The sequence below is a fragment of the Magallana gigas genome, chromosome 9, assembly GCF_963853765.1.
Source record: "Magallana gigas chromosome 9, xbMagGiga1.1, whole genome shotgun sequence".
In the NCBI taxonomy this organism is placed as follows: domain Eukaryota; kingdom Metazoa; phylum Mollusca; class Bivalvia; order Ostreida; family Ostreidae; genus Magallana; species Magallana gigas.
This window is the reverse complement of record NC_088861.1, coordinates 1,093,216-1,120,110: the sequence shown is the minus strand read 5'-3', so window position 1 is coordinate 1,120,110 and position 26,895 is coordinate 1,093,216. Positions and strand designations below refer to the sequence as shown.

Sequence of the window (26,895 nt, the reverse complement as noted above, 5' to 3'; positions counted from 1 at the left end):
GACGACATCCAAAAATAAGCATCCAGTGCTTATATTTACTAGTATATTCATTCTTATATCTGTTTGCATGAAATATTTGTGAATCATCGCTTTAAAGCCATTATATACGCTCTTAGACAGGGATATGAAACAGCCATATCATCTTGTAACATATATTTGGTTTGCTTCCGCGATTAAAAATATGGTGTCAAAAACTTTGTCCATTTATTTTGTATTGACGAATAGATAAGAATTAACCATTACATATCAAATTAGTTATGTAAGTTTGATCGTTTCATTAAATCTTACAATAAGTAAGTAATAGATAGTAATAATAAACTAGTAGCAAATATACTCAAAACATGAATAGGCTAAGTGTATTCAAAAGAAATTGAACGTCACAGATTTCCAATGCAACATGCAGGGAAATGTATATATATTTAATGTAATTATTAAATTTTGAATGTTGAATAGGAAATTCTAGGACTAAACCTAAAAAATGTGACGCTATGATCTGTTTATTTATGTTCAGCAGACAGAAAATAAACTCATATTTGTAGTAGAAAATTTTGATTATTTAATTGTTTAATGTAACATATTGAATCAATGTAAACAAAAACATGGCACGAACCTTGTTTACATAACAAAGAATTGTGAGCTCTGTATCTTGCTTGCATCTCTACGACTTAACACTCAAATTTTGGTTGATTATTAGAGCATTGTAAACAATAAAAATAGAAAAATATATTTTGATAAAAATTCTTTGAAACAACGTTTTTAAATATGATGATATCTAGTGTCAAAAGTACAATCAACAAAATACAGACTGTTTATCTTTAGTTTGCGTAATGATCTGGAGTATGTATATATCTTGTGCAGTGTAATCATTCATACTAATAATGTCCTCTTCTTTTGACATAAAGGGGGAAATACCTTGTAAAAAAGAAAGAACGAAAGAATAAAAATGAAAGTAATGATATATTAATGTGTGAAAGCGAAATAACTGATTCGGTAGTACATGAAGAAACTTAATTCCAAAACAAACGTTCATCTGTTCATTACGAACCATATATTGTAAGTACTTATTCATTTGGTATTTATTTAGTGTATGATAAAACACTCAGTTTGAAACATTTGCAACAAATATAATATTATATAGGCAGTAATATTTAGATACATGGATCAGTTGTTTGACTGACCATACGGAGTTATCTCGCTTGCAATACTGTAAAATGAAGTCCGACATGTGTTTTATTTGACTATCAGAGAATGTCAAAACTACATAGGATCTGCATGTGCAACGATGTACAATATTAATTTTGTAAGACTTCGATTTACGCTCTTTGCCATCTTCGGTTGAAGCAAGCGAGGATCTTTTGAATTTGACAAGTTAAGCATCTAAAATTATTTATTTTCAGAATGTGGAAGACAAAACTGTATTTTTTAGTTTTTCAACGTATTTTTTTCTCCTCCAAAATTGCCTATTCTTTGCAGACAAACGTAATTTCGGCATCTAGTACTATAAGTTACTTGATTTTACTCGTTGAAGGTAAGAAATTCTAAAATATAATGATTTGCTAATCATAAAAAAAATTGTATGTTTCAAGGAATGTCCGGTCGTCATATATTTCACACATTTCTGTTGGGAGTTCTTGAACAAATTAAATAAAGAATATTTTAATATTGTTTACAAAGTTGCAAAATCATCCGTACTGGTCGTTTTATACCTGAGTTATGCGTGTGCATAAATGCAGAGATGTTAAATAATATATGTATTTGATTTCTGGGATGGTGTCTCCTCTTCTGAACTGTAATGGTTGTCGAAACACAGAAAAGTCCAAATTTCGAAAGCGATAGAAGTTTCTTCTTCTTAATGAATTATAAGCACATACTTATTCTAGAGGAAAACGTGAGTAGAAGGAGGCGTTAAAAATACAAGATTTTTGAAATCCGGCGTTTGATAAGATACTAATATCAACTGAGTATCGACCAAACCTACCAAAACCCTAATCTATATGGCATATCAGAAAGGACTATTTTTACGAATAGGAGCGAAGAACTATTGTTGGATATTCTTTAGATTCATTATAAAGTATGTAAGATTTCGGGAACCAATCCCATATGTAAACTTTAATCTCATCGTAACACTCAAATATAGACGACAATTTACCACAATTCAATCAAAACAGGATATTTTTAGACATTTACTAAATATTCGAAAACAGTATTTTTAATTCAATAAACGATAGCAGCACAGAAAGAACGTATGTCTTTTGACTCTCATCCAAAAGGACTTCAACAGCCGAAGGCTCCCGTACCGACTGAAAATAGACACATCATCTGTGATTCGAATGCCTTTCACCTTGAAATGTGGATTCCTTTCTATTTTAGTGACAATCGTGTTGAAAGCATAATTCTCTTTTGCACTGCTAAAACTACACTAAGGCAACCCCCAATTACTCACAGAATTTATCATTCTGGCAGTAGAGAAAAGTGCAATCGAGACAGTGAGAACGAGTTTGAGAACGTGAAACGACTTCCAAAAGTTGCATAAATGCAATTAATGGCGGTGTTATAACAAAAAAAAATTATGCTATAGTATGGCAAAATTGTTTTATGTAATTATTACGCTTTTTGGGGGGTTAAAAGTCGTCATCATGTCATAAGAGAAATAGAATATAAACCACTTAGAATGATTAATTCTCTAAACTCAGAAGCAAGACTTCAGGGCAAGAATGTTCGGTTATCTTTATTTCAATTTACATCGTTCAGAAATGTCACTGCATTAGATTTGAATTTTGAGTACCGTTTTTGTAAAAGAAAAATGAAACTCAATCAGCAGTGAAATTTACAAAAAATGTTTTCAAGTGTGCATGACGTGCATTTATGCACGTGGTTGATCCGCCCAACACCTTTAAAAAGAGAGATGTCAAAGGATCAACTAGGGTTTATGGTGTGAATGACTGCCTGTTCGTTGAGGCTGTCTTTCACTTCATCGATTGCTAGTGGATTAGCTCCTCGGTCATCAGCCGTTCGCCAAACCCGAGCACTCTCGTTCCAACAGTCTTTTCACTTTTTTTTTTTTTTTGATGAATTATCTTCAAATTTGCATGCAACCCTGTAATCTTCCGGATCTTTTCATCTCGTGGCTCTTTCGCTTCTTTCGCTCCCTCAATCGCCTTTTTCCTTACATGTCATCGAACTATGATGTCTAAAACGTTTGTTGTTGCGAGGCAGGTTTTGGTTCCACGATGATGTTTTTGTTGGTGGTGAACACCCGGTGCGGTTGACTGTGATTTCCCTTTCATGGTTGACTTAATTGCCTTGCCGTATTTTTACCTGAAAACTCGTGGTATAATAAAACAACCAGAGGTAATTTTACTGGTTGTTGAAGACATGCTTTGTTTCTGAGTCATTCAGACAATTCTGATTCCCATTTGTTAACACCTACTCGTCCCATTATGAATTAGTTGCATTTTCAAATAGACAGACAAGACAGCTACTCAAATATCAATGAATAGCGTCTAGCTGCTGGTGTTATGAATAGGGATACATGCAGTTGTATGAAATTAAACCATCAACTGCAGATTATAGATCTAGGTATTTTGGGCCTTTGAGGAGAAGCGTTCATAGTTCAGTTCATTGTCCTCACTTTGTCCGCCCCTCTAAGGTCCCTAGGGGGAACAGAAATCAATGCGATTTGACCCAAAATTCCCCTGTCCACAACTGACCTTTTGTCGACTTGTGGAGATGAAATGCCGATACAGAGCTTTTTTCACAGCCTCTGAATGAGCTTTCCATCTGCCCTGAGTGCTGTGAACGAGAGGTCAACAGCCTAGTCGGTCACGAATCCTTCCTTCCTGTGATCAATATACCTGCCTTCCATGCGACTCCTTAGCGTTAGAGAATAAACTCGAGCTTCTCTGCATGGCCTTTCCAGGAAAATTCAATGAACTGCAAGAGAGGAATGTCGCTATTACAGCATGCCCAATTTTCCCCCATTTGTTTATTTATTTATTTATTTATTTATTCTAGAATTCTTCAATATGTTGACGGTTTTCTTTTTTTATCTATTTTGTTAGTTTGTTTTCAGGGTTTTATCTGCCGCAAAATTCTTGACTTAAATTGTCAATGACGTCTTTCAATCGGTATGCGGCGCATTTGTTTTTATTATTTTGATGGATTAGCTGAGAAACTGCGACATACTTCTGTTTTACTACGCGTGTTGAACTTCGCTTAATTGCTCCATTTTTTTACACCTTACTCGAGATTCACGTGCCTGATTTCCACACGTAAATATATAGATATATCAAAGAGTGTTATTTACTGTAGGAGGGCGACATGTAGGAAAATGTAGGGAGTTTATTGTGTCTGCTCTGTGTAGCCTACATTTGGCTTTACCTCAACCAAGAGACATCTTGATATATAGCATTATGGAAAGATAAAAGCTACGGCCGCTGTATTGATCCTCCCAAACTCGATGCCTGCAGACATGGATTTAAATTGTTCTTGATTTATTTCTTAGATCCTTCGGGGGAAGAAGAACTACGGGAGTTCAGTGAACACGTCAGAAGTTACGTCCTCGGTGGTTATCTCATGGTGATCACTAATCCGCAAAAAATAGTTAGTCACAATGCCCCCCCCCCCCCCCCCGCAAATAAAAAAAAAACTCAACAAAACATGTGACGCAGATCTATCGGGCGCTAAACCTTGAAAAATTGACGTCATGAATAGGAATGATGAAAAATACCACATGGCACAACTAACCTAATATAGTCAAACATATTTTCTTTTTCCCGAGGTTGATACTATGTTTTGAAGTACAGAACAGAGTAGTAATTGGCTTCATGGTCATGTGTGGCTGTCGCAAATATGATCTAGCATTTTTAGCATTTGATAAATCATTTTTAATGATTTTATTTTCGTTTTTCCAAAGAAAAGAAATTATTTAAACCAGAAATGGTATTTCAAGGTTTAATTAGGATCGCGAATTCAAGGTCCAGCGAAATACTATCGGTAACGTGTGATCGGCAAATATAGAAATTTATATATTTGGATCAAATCAAGGTTGGAGACGAATAAATGCTCGATCATTTGGACTAAACACTAAAGGATAGTCTAGTATTCGGGAAAAAAAATCGTCCCATGATACCAGAATGGCTGTTACTGTAAGTGGCCAATGACGTATTATATCAATGTGTAATGTACGAGTCATAAATTCAGTAGATGTACCGATTTATAACAGTATGCAACATATACCGACAAAGATTAAGACGGAAAAAATAAACTTGTAATTTAAACAGCTTATGGACGTCATAATGACATCGTGAGCAACTGAAAACGGAAGCATGAAAAACAACCAGCGTCAAAGAACCGGAAAGGCCGGGCTGTGTTTATTATGTCACTACAACAGTTTATCAAAACTGGGTGGCTGGGTTGTTTTTTTTCTTCATCCAAATGGCATTTGTTAATTTCTCCCTAATGTGGTCAATATTTCCTCAGTAGCCCTCTTGGTGTATTATTTTGGTTAATTATGTAAATGGATGGAGTCCAGACAGCCCCAGACATGAATTATTATACTGGCTCCTCGAGACCTATGCATCTGGGTTAATTTTTGTCAAACGCAGGTGTTACAATGCACTGTGTTCTTTTATTGACTTATTTCGATGCTTTGACAGAACAGTTTCAATGATAAACACAATGAATTATTATATTGGCCATGTACTGCTAGACGACTTGTTCATTGTTCGAAAAGTAGAATAAGCATAAACATGTTATTGATTTGTAGTGTCCCATATATGTATGACTATCCTTGGGACCAATTATACTGACAAATATCGAAGAAAAGAGAGAGAGACAGAGACACACACACACACACGGACTGACGGACAGACAGAGAGAAAGAAAGATAGATAAAGAGAAAGAAAAGACAGAGAGATCTTGTCTAGACAGAATCCATTGTCGATTTTCATAGTTGATGTTCCTCAGTGGCTGACATATGTCCATTTTGGTTCGGAATCTGATTTCATAAAGAACCAGGTGAACTGTCAGGTCACATCCATCAGAAGTAAAGTATCCCCGCTGTAATTAGTGACGTATTGTCTCCAAGATGGACGCAGTCTTATTTTGTTCCGTGGTCACCAATTACCGTTATATCAAGCATATGATGTGCCCTTACTTTGTCAGGAAGCCCAATAACAGTACTGATCGTATTTCAAACGAACTTGCTGTCTAATATTTCTTTCAATATCTTGTAATTATTAAGACTTAATTTATATTTCGTATCCTAGATGAACCCAGCGACAGAGTGGAATTTTAATGTATTTGGTATAATTAACAATTATGACATGATTTATGATACAAAGATTAACATCATGAATATCGTATGCACTTGAAATAAAAACCTTGATCTCAGTTTGTTAAAAAACAAGAACTCATCACAAATCATCCTGACAAAACTGTACGGCTCAAAAACAATAACAGTTAAAAGGGGAAAAGTACACATTTTCAAAAGGACAAGAGCGTATAAGGCCTGACAAATCCCCCCGTACCCAGGATTTTGAAATGGCATATGAACATATAAAAAATATTCACGTTTGAAAAAGTGCATCGGTACATGTACATGTATAATATAGAATATATATAGAACATAATATATTCTCTGACAAAGACATAATATACAATAATACATGTACTTGATACTTATCTCTTTTGTTTGATTTGATGCTTTCTAAGCATTACAGCATGATTTCATAGAGCCATTTCAACAAGACTTTGGACTTTCGGTTGGACGTAGCTATCTATTTCTTTCGTCAAAACAAGTTAAAAATGACGCGGTATCAAGTGAAATATGCACCGAGTGCGTAGTTTTAGCTCAAAACCCAGACAAATCTTGTCGATTTCAAACAGCCATGGCTGAGTGGCCAGCAATGAAGTAGACAGCCCTACGTCACATTGCTGTTTGACACAACTAACAAAGTCCAAGGTCTTTCTTGTTAAAATGGTTCTATCTGTGCTAGCGCTATTTTTATCCGACATTGTTTGTACAGAACATGAACATTACGTAATTCTTGTCATTATACAAATGGTATTAGATATTTTTTCATAATAATCCAATAAAAAAGCAAACATGTTTTACTTAAAAGCAAATGAATTACAAATAAAATGCCGTCTATACGATTCGAACACCCTCTCAATCGAGAATAAGTACTAAGAGCCTCCGCCTATCCCAGTGAGCTACGTTGACACATTAGATTACATGTGAATAAATTTAACTCTTTGACAATAATCAATTAAGTAAAACGTTTTTGGAGAGAATCACAAATCTGACCCATTTTGGGTCTAGACTCCATCTTAATAAATCAATAATAAAAATCAAAATTAACTTATTCTTTAAATAAAAGTACTTTTAGGATGGAGTCAGGACCCATTTATACTTAATTTTGCAGTTAAGGACAGTGAATGATCCAAGATTTTGGCATAAAACGCTGTGCACGTTAAGTTGGAAACTTATACCGGTCGTGTTTATAGAATGAAAGCACAATATTGACATCCATCGTGAAATTTATAATAAAAACAGTGCATACGAGTCAAAAATTAATATTCTAACTTAAATTGAAAATCTTTCGCCTTCATTGCTCCGAGTGGGGGATACACAACGCCTTGTACGCCCCTGTTCTTTGAATTTTAGTTTTAGTTTTTACTTCTTAGATGAATGGATTGACGCTTAATATTAAAAATACAATATATTTTTATTTTTAAGACTTGTCGATTACTAGTTCGAATACCATCCTTGCCATCTAGCAGTCTTCTGTCGTGTGTGTGTGTGTGTGTGTGTGGGGGGGGGGGGGGGGGGGTTAAGCCAAACATTAAACATTTTGTCACCGAATATAGCTGTACTAAACTTAAATCTGTACGTCTCATGTTTTACTCGGTCGATTCTATAATTTCCGGTGTGATTGTTCGACAAATGTTTGGATGTTCTCTGTCTAATTTCAGAAAACCAAGAGGAAGGGTTCTCTGAAATTTGATTTTATGGAACAGGCTTGCAGGTGCTTGATATGTTACGAAAATTTGAATTAGTGAAATTGTTTGTAAATCCAACAATAACATAACACTAGCATCAAGAATCCTTAACTTTGAACTATAGACGTCGTAGCACTTTCGGGGTCAATAAACAACAATGAAACTTCATGTGGGTATGAACTGTAGCGATCATTGCGTATCATGTGGTTTGATTTTGCAATGGTCGCGCGCTTTGCCTTCATAGTCCGGGTGAAACAAGAAAGAGAGCTTTTAACTGTTTATATTTTTTGTATGTACACCTCTCTCTTAATTTTGCTTCTATCATCCTTATAATCCAAGTAAGAACGTTGAATTTTGTTTTTTGTCGATATTAAGTTCGTGATATAGAAGCCAACTTTTCCATAGATGGGAGCAATCGAAACATCCTTCGGCCTTTTCCGTCAAATCTAGAAATTTCTCGACTTGACGGAAAAGGCCGAGCGATGTTCCGATTGAGATGGGAGATCACTACGAACATTTGGAAGTTTGACGCCAGTCTGTGCAGTCAGTGCTCTCGGTATAGCTATCTTAGTTTTGGTAAATTATGGAATAAAACCCGGATAGCATTTAACTGTTTGAACTATTTGTATCAAAGAACTGAACACTACTAATGATGCGTTCGAAGGCCGGTTTGAAAACTTCTAAGAATGTGTATATTTATACACGGACAAATTGGTTTAAACTGGTCAGATTGTGATTCAGTTAGGTCAGTTGCTTTATGAACGCAGTTGTTGTTTTTGTTTTTGTTTTTTTCTGTCTTTTTTTATAGAAATAGCAGAGAAAATTTTAGTCACTTTCCGTACATTTTCATCAGACAACTTTTTACAGAAAGGTAACAGAACTCAGTTATAATACCATCAGAGCGTTATTTGAATGTAAAGAGTTTTGTAACGACAAATGACACTCAATACTACTTTCCGGGAAGTTATCTGTTAAAGAGTTATGTAGATAGAGCAAAGTGTTATGAAAAATTGATTGCAATATTTCTAGATGAAACCAATGAGTGTATCCGGGAAAAAATTCACTTTTTTCTTTTTTCGAAAAAGCGTGGGGTGTTAATGGATGTCACAGTTTGAGCAACAGTCGTCTACTTTTTTTCATTGGGTGCAGGAACATTATATTTGCAAAAAACTATCGTTAAAAGCGGCACAGGAAAAGCTTGCCCTTTTATTATTGATATTTTTTTGGAAAATAAATTTTGACAGCACGAAGTTCTAAATTAATATTTTGGATGCTTTCAATATTACCACCTTTTTTTAACAAGACCTTGGACTTTCGGTAGGACGTAACTATCTATTTCTTGCACCAAAATGATAAAAATATGCATAGGTTGCGTAGTCCTAGCTCAAAATCCAGACAAAGTAGAGCCATGGCTGAGGGGCTAGGCCTACGTCACATTGCTGTTTGGCACAACTGCCCAAGGTCCAATCCCTTATTAAAAGGGTTCTTTTGCAATAACAGAAAAACCTACTCTTATTAAGATATTTCAAATTTAAATAAAAAAAAACTCCAAGTGTTCGATAATCTGTTTTATTAAACCATGCGTTCTTTAAAATATAATACTTTTAAATAATTCTGGGTTAGGTTGGGGTGTGTTGGTTGCGATTGAGGTACCTGAGATCTTGATGTGTAATCTTTAAACTGTTATCAAGTATTTTGATGTCTTATTTTTTAATTGCTACCGAATGCACATGTATATCATAGAGTAACTCTAATCTTTTTTCAAAATTATTAATTTTTGAAAGTTGGGAAAACCCCTATATTCCCTAGATATGATATAAAATCTGACAGACTCTCAAACGTCCAACGAGGTTTGTTCAGTCGAATTTTTCAAACGTCCTTGCTCTGACTGCTGTATTTTATATATACGCAGTTTTCTAGATAACTTTTCTTCCTGCAATAATCAAAGATAATATGTGTCTATTAATACATAGTGATCGCCGTTCGTTTCTGAGAAATGCATGTGATGGTGACTGACGAACTTTTATCGGTATAATTTGATTATATATATATATATATATATATATATATATATATATATATATATATATATATATATATATATATATATATATATATATATATATATATATATATATATATATATATATATATGAATGTGACCTAAAAGGGGTTGCATTTAGATCCTTTCCCGAGCGATAACCTTACATAACAGAGAGCGAGATGAAAGTAGATTGCGAAATGTTATGATTGTTCCTCGGTAAAACTTTGTACTATACCGACGAATTCCATGTAATTGTGTCAGGTGTATATATGTCAGTACAAAGTTTGGACTGTTTTTTTTCAGCGTAAACATAAAAAGAAGTTGCGGATGTAAAATAAGGACATTACAAAAGCATTATTTTTGTCGACTAAAAGCATGTTGGCAAACGACACAATGCTCATATGATAGTGATGAAAAAATGTAAATACATGTAGTCAATATCAGGGAGTAAAGGTGAAATAAGCACGCACTGTTGGTAATATATATAGGTGTACTTCAAGCTGAGGTCAGGTTTATCATATTCAATGCGGAAATTTTAATTGATGGTTGGAAAAAATTACTTTGAACAAGGGTAAAATGAAAAGAAAATCATGCAATTCCAGAAATTAAGAGCTCTTATAGAATTCTTTTAACATTTTATACCTTGTTGATGGTATATAGACTATCCCACGTGTATATAAATATATATATATATATATAGAGAGAGAGAGAGAGAGAGAGAGAGAGAGAGAGAGAGAGAGAGAGAGAAATTGTGAATAAAACTTAATGCAGTTCTAGAGAGAACCATTCCATACTGTATCTTTTTATGGGTCAAAGCAACGGAAGTATGTTTTCGAGTCCATTCCCCTCGCCAAATCTTGCACTCAGTTTCAACAGAGATCGTGGGTAAACCAATTGCTTCCTAATACGTTCAAGAGTCTCTTAATAGCCCTTCTTCTTAACCATAAAGTTGTTCCCCGTGGGTCCCAGCGTCAATCACTCACATAAGGAGGGGGCGCTCTTCATATCGTGAGTCAATCGTCAGACTGATAGAACACTTTGGCTTTCTGCACAGAGAGAGAGAGAGAGAGAGAGAGAGAGAGAGCACTTCCTGTGCTCCTTGCAGATGTCTGGCTTTAGTCATTAGGACACCATATTGCGTCCAACCTCACTTAGATGACCCTTTGCCACGTGGTTCTTAGAAATAGATGAATTGACAGGAAGGAAACTGACATATTGTTAGAATGAATGGTACTTAGTCTGTCGATCGTCAAAAATAGCTGATACTGATCTCAGTAAAGCCCTCGCCGGGTCAGAGGGGCATCATGGTCGATCTTTGTTTAAGTTTTCCTTAATGGTCGCTCTTCCCTAGAGGATGTGATAAGGTTTTCCTAATAAGTGCTTCAGGGAAAAGCCTGTCATATGGTACTGTCAGGCTCAAATATGACGGTATCTTTAAACTATTTGTGTGAAAAAACAAGCAATGTAGAGAACAAAAATATGCATATAATCATAGTGCAATGATCATTAACTTGTTCTTTGGTTTAACAAACCATCCATACACATATTACTAGTTTTTTACCTTATCTGGATGATTGTACAAATAACAAAGGAAGATATGCCAAAGATGCATACTGATTTTTACCCGTCTTGATGATAAATATGGCCGCTGGGTTTGGCTGTATTTGACCATACTGATGACTTCATTGACCATTGGTTTCATGGTTTGTGACGCATACATACACTATTTTAGTATCGTCGGCTATTCTCTCTAGAGGAGTGGGTAGGCAGTCCACTTATCTATTGAGAATACTCTCTCTCTCTCTGTCTCTCTCTCTCTCTCCTTTTAGCGGAACTTGTCTCTTGGACTTCAGATGGTTGAAAGTTCGACCCACACTAGACAAATTCCCGTCATTACTGTGACCAGGTATGACTCAAATTGACCACTTGACCCAGTTCGGGGAACCCTAAGAGAAGCGTTACCTTCTCAAACATACAACTTTATCTTATGTTGCCATGAAACCATATATATATATACATATATGCACTTCAAACCATCCGTTTTAAAACTTACCAATTAGTGATACTGAATGTGTATCTGTAATATATTAATGACCGCGTTGACTTTAAGGAACATCTATTTATATATCATATACAATGGTTACATTTTAAGGGTTAATTACGATGATAGGTAAATGAGTTTCCGCTCCATTTCCCTCGGGATCGTCATTGGACTAGTGAATGATGGCCATGAACGTACGTTACAGGGAACAACAAATGGCTTGCCAAACACTTCCGTCACTTGTGGATTTCTATTTATAATTCTAATATTTCACATCTATATTTAAAATATTTTCAAAAGTGGTACATGGCTTGAATTTTTTAACCGCTGAAAAATATTTGTAATGCATTCCGATTCCTATACCCACTCCCCCCCCCCCCCGAAAAAAAAAATCCATGACGGTGGTTGATTTTTATCCTTCTGGGTGTTGAGGGGTATCAATTATTGACAGGATTACTTTAAAGTCTGCGTGACGAAGTGAATTTATTCCGATTCCAGTCTATCTCACTGTGAATGCTTTCACGGTCCATTCTTTGCATAGGTCAGACTGACCCCATAATTCATATCCTCAATGCCACGCCGGTTATAATTAACCTGAGTTCACATTAATACATGATTAGTCAAAGTTGACATCAATATTTGTTTTATACAAGAACCACTTGCGTGCTTCTGTGTAGTACAGGCACGTGATGCCATGGTGACAGCGCGCGTGGGGGTACCTCCATCATGCGCGCTCGTGCGTGGGGGATGGAACGAATCTATTGATGATGTAGAAGACATCTGTTTGCATGCATTGTCCAGTGTTCATTCTGTCTTCCTCATTGTTAACAAAATGTCAATGACAAAATAAAACCCTGTAATATCATCGACCACATGGTCATTAAGCGGGGAGGGGATTAATAGCCAAGTACCCCCATTCAGCGTCGATATTGACGCACAATTAGCCAAATTTCATTAATGGAATCACGCCCACAAAGGAGATGAATCTTAACTAGGTTTCGATCAGTGGTAATGACCATCAAATCTTCTTCGTTACGAATTGTATTTAAATACTCTGACGACAAAGGCAGAATCAATTGTCCGGCGGATAATCTGGTATTTCTGCTTGAATCATGTCATTAATACTTGGGATCAAGTAAACTCTATTGGCGTTCGTTTTTGTCTTTGATAATCAAACTCCTGTTCCCTTTTAATCATTTAAATGCCGCGTACTACTTCACCTGTACCATGGCTAATCGGGAAGTTATTTATTTAGAGTTGCATAAGCTACAATAATAGGTATGATAAAATATTATGTAACTGGTCGATTTATTCCTTACGGCCGAGCCATCGAGGGGGTCAATCTCACGTTAAATCAACAATCATTCAATAGGATTTCTTTATCAAATTGTTTTATACAAAACAACTGGCGACAACATTAAAAGCGACAACAATTCATTAAATTGTTGTCTGGACACCGAACTGTAAAATGGAAGAAAATTCGACGGTCTTTGGTGGGAAGGGGAGGGAAGGAAAATGGGAGGGTTGTAGGGATTCTGTTTGAAGCGATTGTACTCTTTGGGTGCACTATTAGCAGGTTCGTGAGATCAAACGCAATAAGGGACGCGATACGTCTTTCAAGGGAGAGGAAGTTGTGAACGCCGACAAACACCGAGAAGCATGAAGTGTGATATAGTGCAAAATTTCTTTAAGTGCTTCACATCCTAATAGTTCATTCATTGACTGCGTGCGTATATCATGGTATATGTAAATCGTATGACCCACATAACCGTTCAAGCGTAGAGCACTCCCTGTATATGTATAACAAATAAGTTACGGCGTATAAAAAATATAAGCCAATCTTCCCTGTTTCCGAGAATACGTGAATTGAACAAAAAGCATATTTAATGATCGAGACTGGTATTGATTCAGACGATCGTCTGTGAGACACACGTAGGCGTTCTAACCCGAGGGATTGCGTCATTGATGTTTACCGTAACTCCGAGTCAATATGATATACACAGCGCCGACATTCCTATCTAATCGCTCGCAAAAGGCAAGTTATTTAAAGAATGTCAAACATGCCCAGTCTCATTCAATGACCTTAACCCACAGTCCCAGAAAAAGACATAAGAATCGGAGAATACACTCTTAACCACTCTCTACAGACATGGCAGTTATTTAAGTTTCTCACGGTTTGGTACAATGGAAACTTGTTTGATTGTATGAAATTCAGGTCAATGCAAAGTTTACGCAGTCGATAAAGGCAGAGTGCGGATACATGCATTTTGCATCCCCTTCCAGCATCCGCTAATATCATGACGTCATTACGTGACAAACGTCCTTCAAAGGCGAACGTATTTTCCGCCTCTAAAAAGCCACACGGTCTTGAATATTTGACGAAACAAAAAGGTATCCGGGAGATAGACTGGAGTCTGACGCTAGAGAGCGTCCGCCATTAGTGCGATATTACGTTGCGATAATCCGCAATGTAAATCTGACTGCCAATGAATGTAAATCTCATTGCCAATGAATGTTGATGTACAAGGCCTTGGGCTGTTATAAAAGGGGGCATTCTAGCACAGGACAGCTACCTTGATTATCATTAGCAGCATTCTATGCGGCATGTGCAGCCTTTAAGATTCATGGTCACAATACATGCATTCATTGCAACAGACTCTTTAATTAACGGAATGTCATTCATGTATTTTAAATGAACACACGTGTAGCACATCGTGACGAGTACGCACGCTCTTCTTACAACTTTATCATCACAGCAGATTTAACCTCCCCGAACGATGAATTACGGAATCTAGGTCACGCCTGTATCGTAATTGGAGCCCGGCGCCCCGCTCGGTATATTATCGATATTCAATACGACACAAAGATCTGTTTCCGATACCCGAAACAACGAGCTATTAGATATTACACCAGATATGTATTCATGAAAAGAACAATGCTAAAATACAAGAACCGTTGCTCTGTTCTTTTAGCTCCATTCCAGGACGGGGTGCAGTGAGCCTCGCTATCTTGCATACTCAGCACTCGCTGCTGACCTACATTCCCAGACTTTCTATTGACCCACTTGACTGACTCACCAGCCAAAAATTACAACAAACTCAAGATTTTTTTTTCAATACAATGCTTTAATAATGAAATGTACAAATGAGAGGACATAGAGAAATATTCCGCCACACTGGTCACTTCGGAATGTCATCTATATAGCTTATACTGGCATGTAACAGAAACTGTCCCATTTTCAAGAGGATTCGAGAGGAAAACATGTTGAAAACTTACACCATAACCGAATTTCTTCTTTGGCATTGTTTACTTTTTTTAAAAACTGCCCTAGTTTCTATTATCAAGAATTTTCACAAAATGAAAAGAAAGTTCCTGGGAATTTGAATAGAAAATAGGAATGGAAAATGGAAAAGATATTCGATGCGAGTTGCAATTTCTTTTGGAAGACCAAGCCTTCAAATGCACTAAGACTAAGAATACAAAATGCTTCCTCTGCCTCTTGCTGAATATAACAGGACAGGTTAAGTAAGATTAAACCAGATTTTGCCCTCCAGATTACAGTATACAACATGGACAATACCCATCTTATATCCTGTTCTGGATATCTGAGGTAGACATTAAAAAATAGTGTTCAACTCCTTGTTTGGTTTTTTGTTTATGTTTTCTAACCAAGAACAGTCAATGTGTATTTTTTTCCTACAGTGAATATTTGAGCGACTCTGGAAAATTCAAACACAAACCTTACACTACAAAAAGCAAAAAAATTCACATGCAATTGATATATAATATATACATGTATAAAAAGGGAAAAAAATATTATGAACCAAATTCTGGACAGATTATTATATATTCCTTACTGGCCCTAACTGGGTACATTTCTCAAGTTGGCATTCAAGTATAAATACTCATATGTCATGCATACACAATATACATATAAATATTGAGATCAGTCATTGTATTTCTGGAGAACATATAAAAATGTTGAGGTTTACAATGGCTTTGCGTTCCATGTGGCAGTGTCCTTGACAGGAACAGGTTTGACCTTGATAAAAACATCTCCACACACATTATGAGGGGGTGATACTCCTACACACTGCATTAGATGCCGGGAACAAGCACACAGTAAAGAAAATTGTCACACACAGCAATGGTAGAACGCTGCTTAGCAACTCAATGATAATGTTTTTGTTCATTTTTTTTTTTTAAATATTAGTTTAAAAAGTATAAATATAAATCGTTGGCAACACTTGCTTCTTTCTCAGTATAAAAAAGGGGGAAGTTCCACACATGGATATAATATAAAAAATTCCAGACAGACACTCTATGATACGGCAACTCAAACAGTTACTGGGGGGTTTACCCTGAGAAAAAAATATCCCTGATTAAATCAAAGGAAATAAAGCAAATCTCATTCACAGTGAAAAGTAGCTAGTGCTAGCAGAAAGTCAGTTAACTTTGCAATACCTGGATGTACAAGTCCAGGGTTTTTCTAAATGATGAAGGGTTGATTAAGTACACCAGTCATGTGATTTGGGGGGTTGGGGAGAGAGGGCACTGACACAATAAGTTAAACAAATATTACGGTTCCTGTAGGTCAATTCTACACATTTGACTGTGATATAACAGCTAATCAAGGAGTTGGGAAAAATACTGAGGAGGATCCAAAATTTTTTCTTTAAAATTAAAAAAAAAAATATTCCCCAAATAACCTCCTCATTTTGCAGTTAACCACTTCAGAGAAATGTTGGATCCTCCTATAACATTCAACACAAGACAACAACTGGCTATATTTTTCCTAGAGGTAAGAACTTTAAGAAAGACATGCATACTACCAGGTAGTTGACCAATATATCTATAAATAACTTTTATAATGGAACATTAAAACGCTCTAAACCCTTATGTACAGTGACTAAAACTTAACAATATACACTTGTCTTCCAATGCGTATGGTGTTTTTCAATCATTTAAAATTTCATTTTTCAGTTTCACATAACCATAAAAATTATCATTAAATTATGTAATTTACATAACGAGATTGTACAACAAATACTACATTTTCATACATATAAATATCAATATAGTCTTACTGAAATCATTTGCCTTGTCTTCACAATATCAAAACAACAATAATATGCTTCTTATACTTTGGTGGAAATTTTCCTTTCACGTTGTATTCACTTATACATCTTGGTAAGAGAACACGGCAAATGATTTCTGGCCACATATATATTTACACCGGTCAGTCTAATCACAGGAATTGACACTCAGATCCTATTGTTACAACAACTCTACAAGAACTATAGATAAGTATATGATATGCACCTGTACAAACAAAAACACAAAATATCGGGGGAGGGGAGACGAAATTCATGGTGGTCTGATGTTATGAGCATCTTTAAAATTGTGAAATAAATACAAATAAACTGCAGCACCAAATTATCAGTGCATAATGCCTTGCCAGAAATGTACTGATGTCAATAGCATAAATGATTATGTATCTTATCACTTTAGTAATGCTTACTTCCCCATGAGACATCTTCCAATGAAATAATTTCACTCGACTTCCTGGATGAAAAGCAAATTTTTTTTGTAGTCTTAAACCATGACAATATCCTTAATATTAACAAACAAACGGTTTTTAGGCCAAAAACTTGATACTGAAAAATTTATAAGATGTTTCCAAAAATTCCTATCTGTTGTTTATACTTAATGCCTAATAGTTCTTAGACCATCTGAATGCATTGTTCTTTGGTTGAGTATTGTAATAGGATGAGAGAAAAACAACCAGAGGTGTGAACAGAGCAAAAAAAAAATTGCATTGGATAATACCTTTGCAAATAAATAATAACTGATTAAAATCTTTGTACAACAATATATACAAGACATTGGCACCTCCGTACCAACATTATAAATAAGAATAAATATATATTAGGAAATCCTTTTTATGACATCTCATTTCCACATTTCACATCTCAAGAAAGTTTTAGTGAGTTTGAACAATGAATAATGGCAACCTGAGAAATCATAAAAAGGACCTTAATCATATTACACAGATAAAAAATAATCAATAAAAGTTTGTTCAAGTTTTAACGTCACTGCAATGCACCTTGTATTGAATGGCCTTAGATACACACAAAACGTAGGATGACCATGATTTTAGTGTTGTCGTAATACCATAGGAACAACAGTAAAAATGCCTGATGATGAAGGGTACAGTATGGTGCTGGGTACTGTGTACAGTGTACCAATAAAAAACATTAGTATCAAATTTGGTTGTAAAAAGTTTTCCATATATATGTTATACATTTGTATATAATACATATTTATAATAATGAGCATTTTGGCAACAAAATTTCTTTTTTTTAATTAGGAATTCTCATCAGGCAATCCGTGCATCATTTGTTGCATGTATCCAGGCAGACTTTCACGAAGGATCACACGGGGTCATGTAATAACGTTATGTGCTTGACTTCACAAGGCATGGCTTCTGACTGGTATTTCCTGACTAGAGCCACGAAGCCGCTTTGGTCTGGAAATGACAATATCACTTTTACACTGAACAGTTTTTATTTTCCCCCTGGTTCTTGAGTATATATGGGTTCACAGTTGAAACCAGATCATATTCTCTTTTAAAATCTCACAGAAGAGAAAATAACACACTCATACCATTCACACAAGATTTTCATACAAAATTAAATTAATTCACATATTCACCACACACATAAATACTAACATTCACATTGATATTTCAATATTTGCTGCACTTCTTGGCAAGAGAGTCCACCATGGAGAGATTAAAACAGTTCACACATTTTTTTTGTGTTTAACACTCCATGGCAAGTGGAGGTGGTTGCGAGAATGCATCGGAACACTTGAACTCTGCCAGGGAGAGGGCAGCACTGTTTTCCAGAGAGGGAATACTGTCTATTTCGTTATCCACGCAGGACGTGTCTAGATATTCGGTTTCTCCGAAGCTATTTGTGCTGGAATTACTCTCGGTGTCATCGGTGGATTGGCTGCGCCTGATTTCCCCTCCGCGACGGGTTCCGGTTTTACGACAGGTGTAGCAGGGATGCAGTAACTGAGGATCTACCAGTACCTCCCCGTTCAGACCCTTGAATATTGTGCCACAGCAAACCTCTGTCCTGTAAAAGATCAGATACATAAGCTTTCTTGCAATGGACTTTTCATGCACCTTCAACTATGAGATAACTTATAGGATAAGTTTTTTTTTAAATTTCAGGTGTTGATTATTGCGTATCTTATGATAAAAATGGAATTTCTTCCAATAGCTGAGATCAAGAATGAAATGATATCTGCATGTATTTCTATACATAATAACTTAAAAGAGAGAAAAGTTTTTTTTAATTTCAGATGTTGATCATTGTGTATCTTGCATGATAATCAGACATTTGCTGTGTATATACAAGTGTTTGCCTACTTTTTCCAGTAGCTGAGATCCAGGAAGGGACTAATGCGGGGGTCGGACTGCTTCCTCTTGTTCTTGCGCTGACAATTCTCCTGACTCTCCTCAACTTCCGACTCCTCGCTGTCACTGCCCTCAAACTCATCCTTGTCACAGCTATCTTCATTCACTGCAAAGTGTCAGAACAAACACTCAATTAACCCAGCCATCAGGGACCCCTTGCCACAATGTTCATAAATTTAAACACCTTGTCTATTCGTTCTTTCAATAATGATCAAATGCTTTTGAAGTTGTGGGTTTATCTTTTTCATCTGAGTGCAGATGCTCATGAATATTTGTGTGAAGTTGTATTCAAAGGCATGACAAAAAAGTATCTTCCAAAGAGCTCTCTGTTCTAGGATTACCATTATTGAAATACTTTGCACTGGGGGACAATCCCACATCAGTAATTCTGCTGTTGCAATATTGATTTCTATATTTGCCAATTACAGTAATCACAGACTACTGTGTACTGGCGAGTCTCTTTTGTTTTCCCTTGGAATTCTGATATTGCCCATTAAACAGCCATGTACAAACATAAACTTCTGACACCAGATAACTCCCCCTATAAATCCTTAGTGTGTATAGGATTTCTGGTAGACTGTCAGGGGCCCCATACCCAGGTCACATATGGTCAAATCAATGTTTATAGCCTATTCTCTAGTAGATAACTTTGAACTGCCTCACCTCAGACCAGCACTATAGCCTGAAAACTGGCCAGTGATGAATTTGCGTATAAACAGGAAACTGTTAAAGAGAAATGAAAATACAGGAATGAGGTCAGATGTGCAGGGGGAGGTATGATCCTCTACCCTTGACCTAGTATCAGCAACCAGAGTTCCAGCAGTGCAAACAGGCCAGATCTATACAAATCTGACCTGTGCTGAACTTTTGACCACACAGTGACCAGGTGATTCCAATGCAATGAAATCAGAACAATTCAGCACTTCAGAGTTTGACCCCTGGAGCCTCACATGCCTACCTGTGCCTGGCCTACCTGTACCAGGCACAGGGATGAGCATGTTTGTTTGAAATGTGTGTGGGTGTGGATATGTGGGTGTGTCATTATCTTTGCAAGTTTATAAATAACACATTTTACTCAATTAGAAAAAAATAGTCAAATAGTAAGATTCTATGGCTACACATTGCGGTCCAAACTCACATCAACCATGATAAGTTTTACATTCACTCTTTTTCTTGCTTTTAAAGGACAGTTTTAAAGAAGATAATGTCTTTTACATATACTGATTTTCTTGTATAGACTTTGGTTAATCTACCAGAAATTTATCAATTGTATTTGGAAAGGGGGTTGTTAATCTAATAAATTTGCATTTTCAGTAGATGAGTGAACACTTGTATTTCCACAAAAACTTCTGTTAAAAACTCAGCAGGCATAACATACTTCTATAAACACCTTCAGATGTTTGTGTAAAACTTCCTCTACACAGATCTGATTAGGGGATGCACTTCAATGATTTCCTTAAGCCAGAGAAGAAGACCCATTTTGGCTCCTGGGGAAGAGCAAACTATTTTTATCAAAAACATTATCCTTACATCATGAAGATACCCCACTGATAACTCAACTAGTGAGTAAAGAGAAAAAACAGATGTGGAATTTTGCATGGTGCGAAAAAAGGGCTCCAGGTCATTCAAGTCAGAGCAAGCTAGCTCCCATAAAAGGGGGAGAGTGGGGGAGGTGGGAGGTGATCAGCTGATATCTGTTAATCAGCTGATGGATATCCTGCAGACTTACACTGACCATATGCTACACTGCAGGAAGTCTCTGTACACACAGTTTGTCAATAATCCTGATTCCCTTGTTCAGTTTTTAACCCATAAACTACTCCACATTTGACTTAGTTTGAAAGGCTTCTCAAATTACATTCTAAAACTTGAATGAATATTCCCAAAAATGCGTGTAAAAGAATTTAAATAATTTTGGCTTTTTTCTGTACTGGGGCTTTACAGAGACACACTAATACATTCATAAATCCTGAGGGAAAAATATATTTGAGACAGCTAGTTCACTTGAAGTGAAGTCCATCATCCCAGTCTGAGCGTCTATAGACCTACTGCTTGTTGACCCAAATTCTTTGTTCCGCATTGTGAAGAAGAAAATCAATTTTAACAAGCTCTTAAATTATTGTCTGGAACTTGGGTTTTTTTTTGGGAAGCCATACATTTTTCGCACACAAGTAAAAGATCAATATTTGTAATGACTGTGCGGTACAGGATGGAAAATATGGGTCATTAGAAATGGTCTCCCAATTTTTCATAAAAAAACAAATAAATCAATGCCGTTATCAGTAAAGAAAAATGGGGGATTTCTGGTCATCATTTACAATGTATTTGAAAATAACAGCAGGTGCATGATACCTTTCAACAAAAGGTAGCCAGATTATTGGACACTGGTGACTAAGGGCTTCCAACTTCAAAGACATTTCATAATTGTATCATAACCACAGAACATAATCAATATGAACATTCTCAATTCTCGAAGGCCCGCACTTGTATAGATTATTCAATAGATCGACTGCCAAAATCACAAGTGTTTTTTATGGGTGAACAGGTGCAGTGTGGGTGTATGTGAGAAGGAAAGTACATCCCATATTTAGAAATTATGTTATACAGGTAAATCCATCTTTTTTTTTTCTTTAACACATGCACGGTTGGAGGTAACCTTCAGACAACTTTCCAAATGAACTTTATCCAGCCCCTTTGGGCATGGCACTTCGTGCAATTAATGTTGGGAGCAACATTCAAACAATTACGAAGCATATCAAGGTACATCCTATTCCTATATCGTCAACAATATGTATGTACTGGTGTATGTATACTGTGTGCTCTGTTAAAATATTTATTGTCTGTTCATTCACGATGTAGAAGTCAGACACCTTGCAGCAAGATGTAGGGGGTGTGGGTGGGAGTGATTATTTTTGTATTGTAGTACCTGACATGTCGTAGATGGAGCTGGGAATGCTGTGGGCGTACATCTTCTTGGACTTGAGGGGGGACTTGTACTTGCTGCTGCTGGGACTCTTGTTGTTCTTGATTTTCATAGATGACTTGATTCCTGGTCCAGCCCTGGCATCCACAACCTGACAATAAGTGGAGAGCATTTTAATAGAGGCATTAAATCAAATCAATTGTATTACAAATTTTCATCAGAAAATCATCAAAGAGAAAATGTGATCCTTATGATTCCCTTGAGTTAATATGTACTTGATATAATAAAAAAAACCCAGATTTGTCCTCTGCTGTAAATTAAAATAATGATATCAACCTTGGTCATGCTCTAGTGATTCTTACAGACAATCAGTTCATTCTCATACATTAAAAAAAAAGCTCATCCATTTTCACAATAGATAAAGGACACACACACACATTCACAGCTAGGAGAGGGGGTTATAGCTAAGCTTGTGCGCAGCACAATCCACAGAGAATCAGTGAACCATAGCGAGCAACGGCCAGGTCATTGTGTCACTCCAAGAGGTTCTTTACCCCATCAATCCATTCAATTGCAAAATGAATTCTCCCCATGATGTTCATAGCCACACTAAGCACAATCACAGCTGACTTGCTGTCAGTAACCGATTATATTAATGAAGGGAAGATTCTTTTTGTAAAGAGTGCATGTTTTATCGACTTTGTAGGTCATTGCCCACACAATTAAGACGTCTAAATGTGAATTAAAGGCCTCATAATTTTTCAATTAAATATAGGTCAGAGAGATAAGATACTCTTCCATGTAAACAAAAAAGCAAAAAGACAATGATCCCCATTGCAAGACTGTGTGAAAACAATAAAGCAAAAACTGACATTTTTTCACCTCACTGCAAAAGTCACTGACCTAAAGTTTGTTAACAGTGAATGTGTACAATGACTTCTGATGACTGATAATTATTACTTAGATTTCTCATTGTCTGGAGCCATTATTCTTACTAAATTACATGTAAACATACACTGTTAATGCTCTTGTTGATATCAAACAATTTTATTAACAGCGCTATCAAAATGCACTTGAAGGGTATGTGTTGTGACTCTCTTTACTTATCAACATGTCAATTTCAACATGTGTACAAACACTTCCTGGATTGAGATCATTCTTACTCAGAAATTGAAACATATATACTGATAAGTGGATGGAAGGCCTATGTCATAATACACAAACCTAGGTAATAAATTCAAGTTTTATTATTATATTATGCACTCCATTATTCTGATAACTGACCAACTTACCAATGTTGCATGTAACTTAATTTTTGGTTTATGCTTATCTAATACACTTTGGAGAAGACACTTTCACAATGTAAGCTGTAACCTGTATAGACCATTTGATTTTAATAATTATCTTGATTAATAAAGTATGTTTAAATCATACAACTGTCTGTCTGGGGAAGAAACATAATACATGTGTGCTAATTGGAAACAGGTTCTAGATCACTTGACATTTTCTGACAATATTATTTATGGTTCAAGGTATGGTCAGTGAGATTGCTGTAGGCAGAATTATGTAATTAATCTTGCAGCTGCATTGATTAAGGGGCATTTTTTCCGGTAAATCATGGGTAGGGTAACCTGTAGAACTGGTAGTAATAGCTCCAAAATATCTTGTCAAATACTACCCTCAGGCCACAAGTCTTAGTAATATCACCACATTGTATGTAGAACATTAGCCCCTCACACAAGGTCTTACAGTCCAATGAACTCATTAGCCAAACCTAGTGATCTGATTATGACACTTATCTTCTGTTTTAAAAAAATATTCTTTCTACATTATTAGATCTCATGTAATCCCCCTGAGGAATCTTAATTGACTTCAGGCATGAATCAATATTTGCTTAGCCTGAAAGGCAAAGAGCCGAGATGAAAAGAATTTCCCTAATAACTAAATGAAGGCAGCAAGATCCAGACTACATATGGTTATGTTTTTATCCTTTCCATAGACACACAAATTCACACTGAATCAGTGACCTACATCTTTGCTCTAATTATCACACACACATCTGTTGGGATTGTGTTACAGAACACTGGTCTAGATATCTTTTGAATAATTGATAAGTGGACAAAGTTCCAGTGTCTGTGTGAAATCCCGAGGTGACTCACAATGAAATGTGTGTCACTTCAGGTACTCGACACACTCACTCATCCAGAATCCCCCGATCTCATTCACAACTAGTTTAAATCACTTGTGGAAAAAAATGCTAAGTCTAGAAAAAAGATACCACAAGATTAGTGAACTGATGTCAAAACTCCTACACAAGACTTACAAAAATAGAACTCTGTCTAACTATTCCTGATACATATCATTTACTGAGTCATATTTTTATCAAAGAGGTTGTTAGTGTATGCACAAGTTTAGCGAAGTTCAAACATCCTCTGTAAGTCAGCAAACCACTCTCATATTGATTACTCGTTTGAGAAAATGCCGACAAGTGCATTATTCAAATTACATGCCAGCGCGACGTAATGTTATGCACTGAATGTTCTCTAACAAAAAAGGTATTCTAAAATTATTCTTTGGTTTCTCGATTTCAATTGCAGGAAACAGTGTGGTAATCATACAGAGAACCCCAAATGATATAAATAGTATGTTGACCCACAAAAAAACTAGACCACTAAGAATTCAAGTACAGACAGGAGACGGGGGAAACTGTCAAGAAAAAGAGAAATGTTGATAACATGCTGACCCCCTTACCTGTTACAAAAGGTCACGTAGTTTAAATGCCATTTATTTGTAATACCTTGGGTGCGCCTATTTGTGGACTCCCACTCATAATCGGGACAAACAAATATACTGACTGGAGTGACTGTCGTCACATTTAAATTGAAAACTCACATGGTGCCAATGTCGACTTGTTCCTTCTGGTAACTTCTTCCATCTCTTTACTAAAAGGACACAAGCATTGCATATTTCTCCAGCTCTCTTTTCGCGAATACGGAAGCACTTTTCAAATTCACACTCGTATCTCTTGCTGTCTGTGAATCGCGAGCTGGAGGATTTGGCTCGACAAATACAGCATCCATTAATGCTTCTGTAAATTTTTGGTTTGTGAAAACTGAACATCTTGACTTTCTTCGTATGTTACTGTAAGAAAAAACAGGTGTAAGAACATTAAATGTCACACGTGTGTTTTAAAATTTAGGTCAAATTCACTTTACAATTCTGACATATCATTATCAGGTCACAAGAGTTCAGCAAGGTAGTTGACCTATTGAGAATGGGAAACATTTTTCTAGAAATCAATATCATGTTTCAATGGTGTACTTATTTCGCTACCCACTGACAGAGTAGAAACTTATTAATCAATTGCATAGATTTATCAACATAATGATTTACTTATTTAAAAGCAAAACACATGAATACTTTGTCAGCACAAAATATATTTTCCTCAATGACAATCATTCAATTTCCTGTGTTCAATCCTTTCCCTGTGTTTAAAAGGAGAAAAAAAAACATGGAAAAAGTCTAGCCTTAAAGCACAATTATACATATTCTTTAAAAAGATCTGATTAAAAAAAAGAAAATTCCAATATACAAAATTTAATATATATTTCATTAATTTTTTTTTGAAAAACAAATATTCATACCCATTAATAAAAATATCCCAAACAGATCTCACTTTTGTAAAGATATACTACATCGAATAAATCCGCATATAGTATGAAGGAGGAATGAATTGTACTGTGTACTTGTCAATGAACAAGACACCTGTGTACTAATCATGTCACTGACCATTGAGGTCACGGCTCACTTGCTTTTCCTATTTTGGAACAAAGGAATTTCTTAGATCTGAGTTGGCGCAGACTCATTGAAATCGTGCACATACATGTGCCGCTTACAGATCCGTGTTTCGTATAAAATAACCCAAAATATAAATCAAACTCATCATAAAAAGGTCTATTTCGGGTAAAATTATTATTGTCAATCAAAATGGTATACTGGAAAATGACTGTCACGGTTGATATATCAAATTTTCATTAAATTTCTAGTAACCATTGAACAGGCGTACACTCCTTACCATTTGGGTCAAATATATCGTCAGTGGTAAAAATTGTATAAATATACTAATTTGACATAACACTAATTTCAACACTTAAAATTTCCTCTCAAAAACTTAATTAAATAAAAATCAAGACACATACCCGATTACTTTATAACTGTCAGTTACGGTATTCGCCCGCACGTTGAAACTATCCTCTGTTGAACTGAGTTATCAGTTGCTCAATGAATGCGCATGCGAAGTGGGGCTTTTGTTATGCAAACGAGGTCGGGCGGAAAGTGCCGAAGATATGCCTTAGGTCACTTCATTTAATTTCGCTTTTAAATAAAATTTTGAC

General features: G+C 35.9%; 2 protein-coding genes across 3 annotated transcripts in view; one reads left to right on the top strand and one right to left on the bottom strand.

Moving 5' to 3' along the window:
* Window positions 1-15,193: 15,193 nt before the first annotated feature.
* LOC105348278 (SIN3-HDAC complex-associated factor) lies at window positions 15,194-26,830 on the bottom strand. Of its 2 annotated transcripts, none has more exons than XM_011457628.4 (5): window positions 26,701-26,830; window positions 25,394-25,642; window positions 22,505-22,652; window positions 19,531-19,684; window positions 15,194-19,234 (listed from the first exon to the last, which is right to left on the bottom strand). In XM_011457628.4, the coding sequence occupies exons 2-5, from the start codon at window positions 25,619-25,621 to the stop codon at window positions 18,913-18,915; spliced, it is 852 nt and encodes a 283-aa protein (XP_011455930.3). In that variant the 5' UTR covers window positions 25,622-25,642; window positions 26,701-26,830; the 3' UTR covers window positions 15,194-18,912. The 2 variants fall into 2 exon arrangements, with proteins under 2 accessions (XP_011455930.3, XP_011455939.3); XM_011457637.4 differs by lacking the exon at window positions 26,701-26,830 and adding an exon at window positions 26,146-26,292.
* LOC105348289 (serine/threonine-protein phosphatase 6 regulatory subunit 3) overlaps window positions 23,711-26,895 on the top strand; it is a 24,301-nt gene continuing 21,116 nt past the window's right edge. The window contains exon 1 of the mRNA XM_066071644.1: window positions 23,711-23,729. The gene's annotated coding sequence lies outside the window, so the exon portion shown is untranslated. The remainder of the gene's footprint in view (window positions 23,730-26,895) is intronic.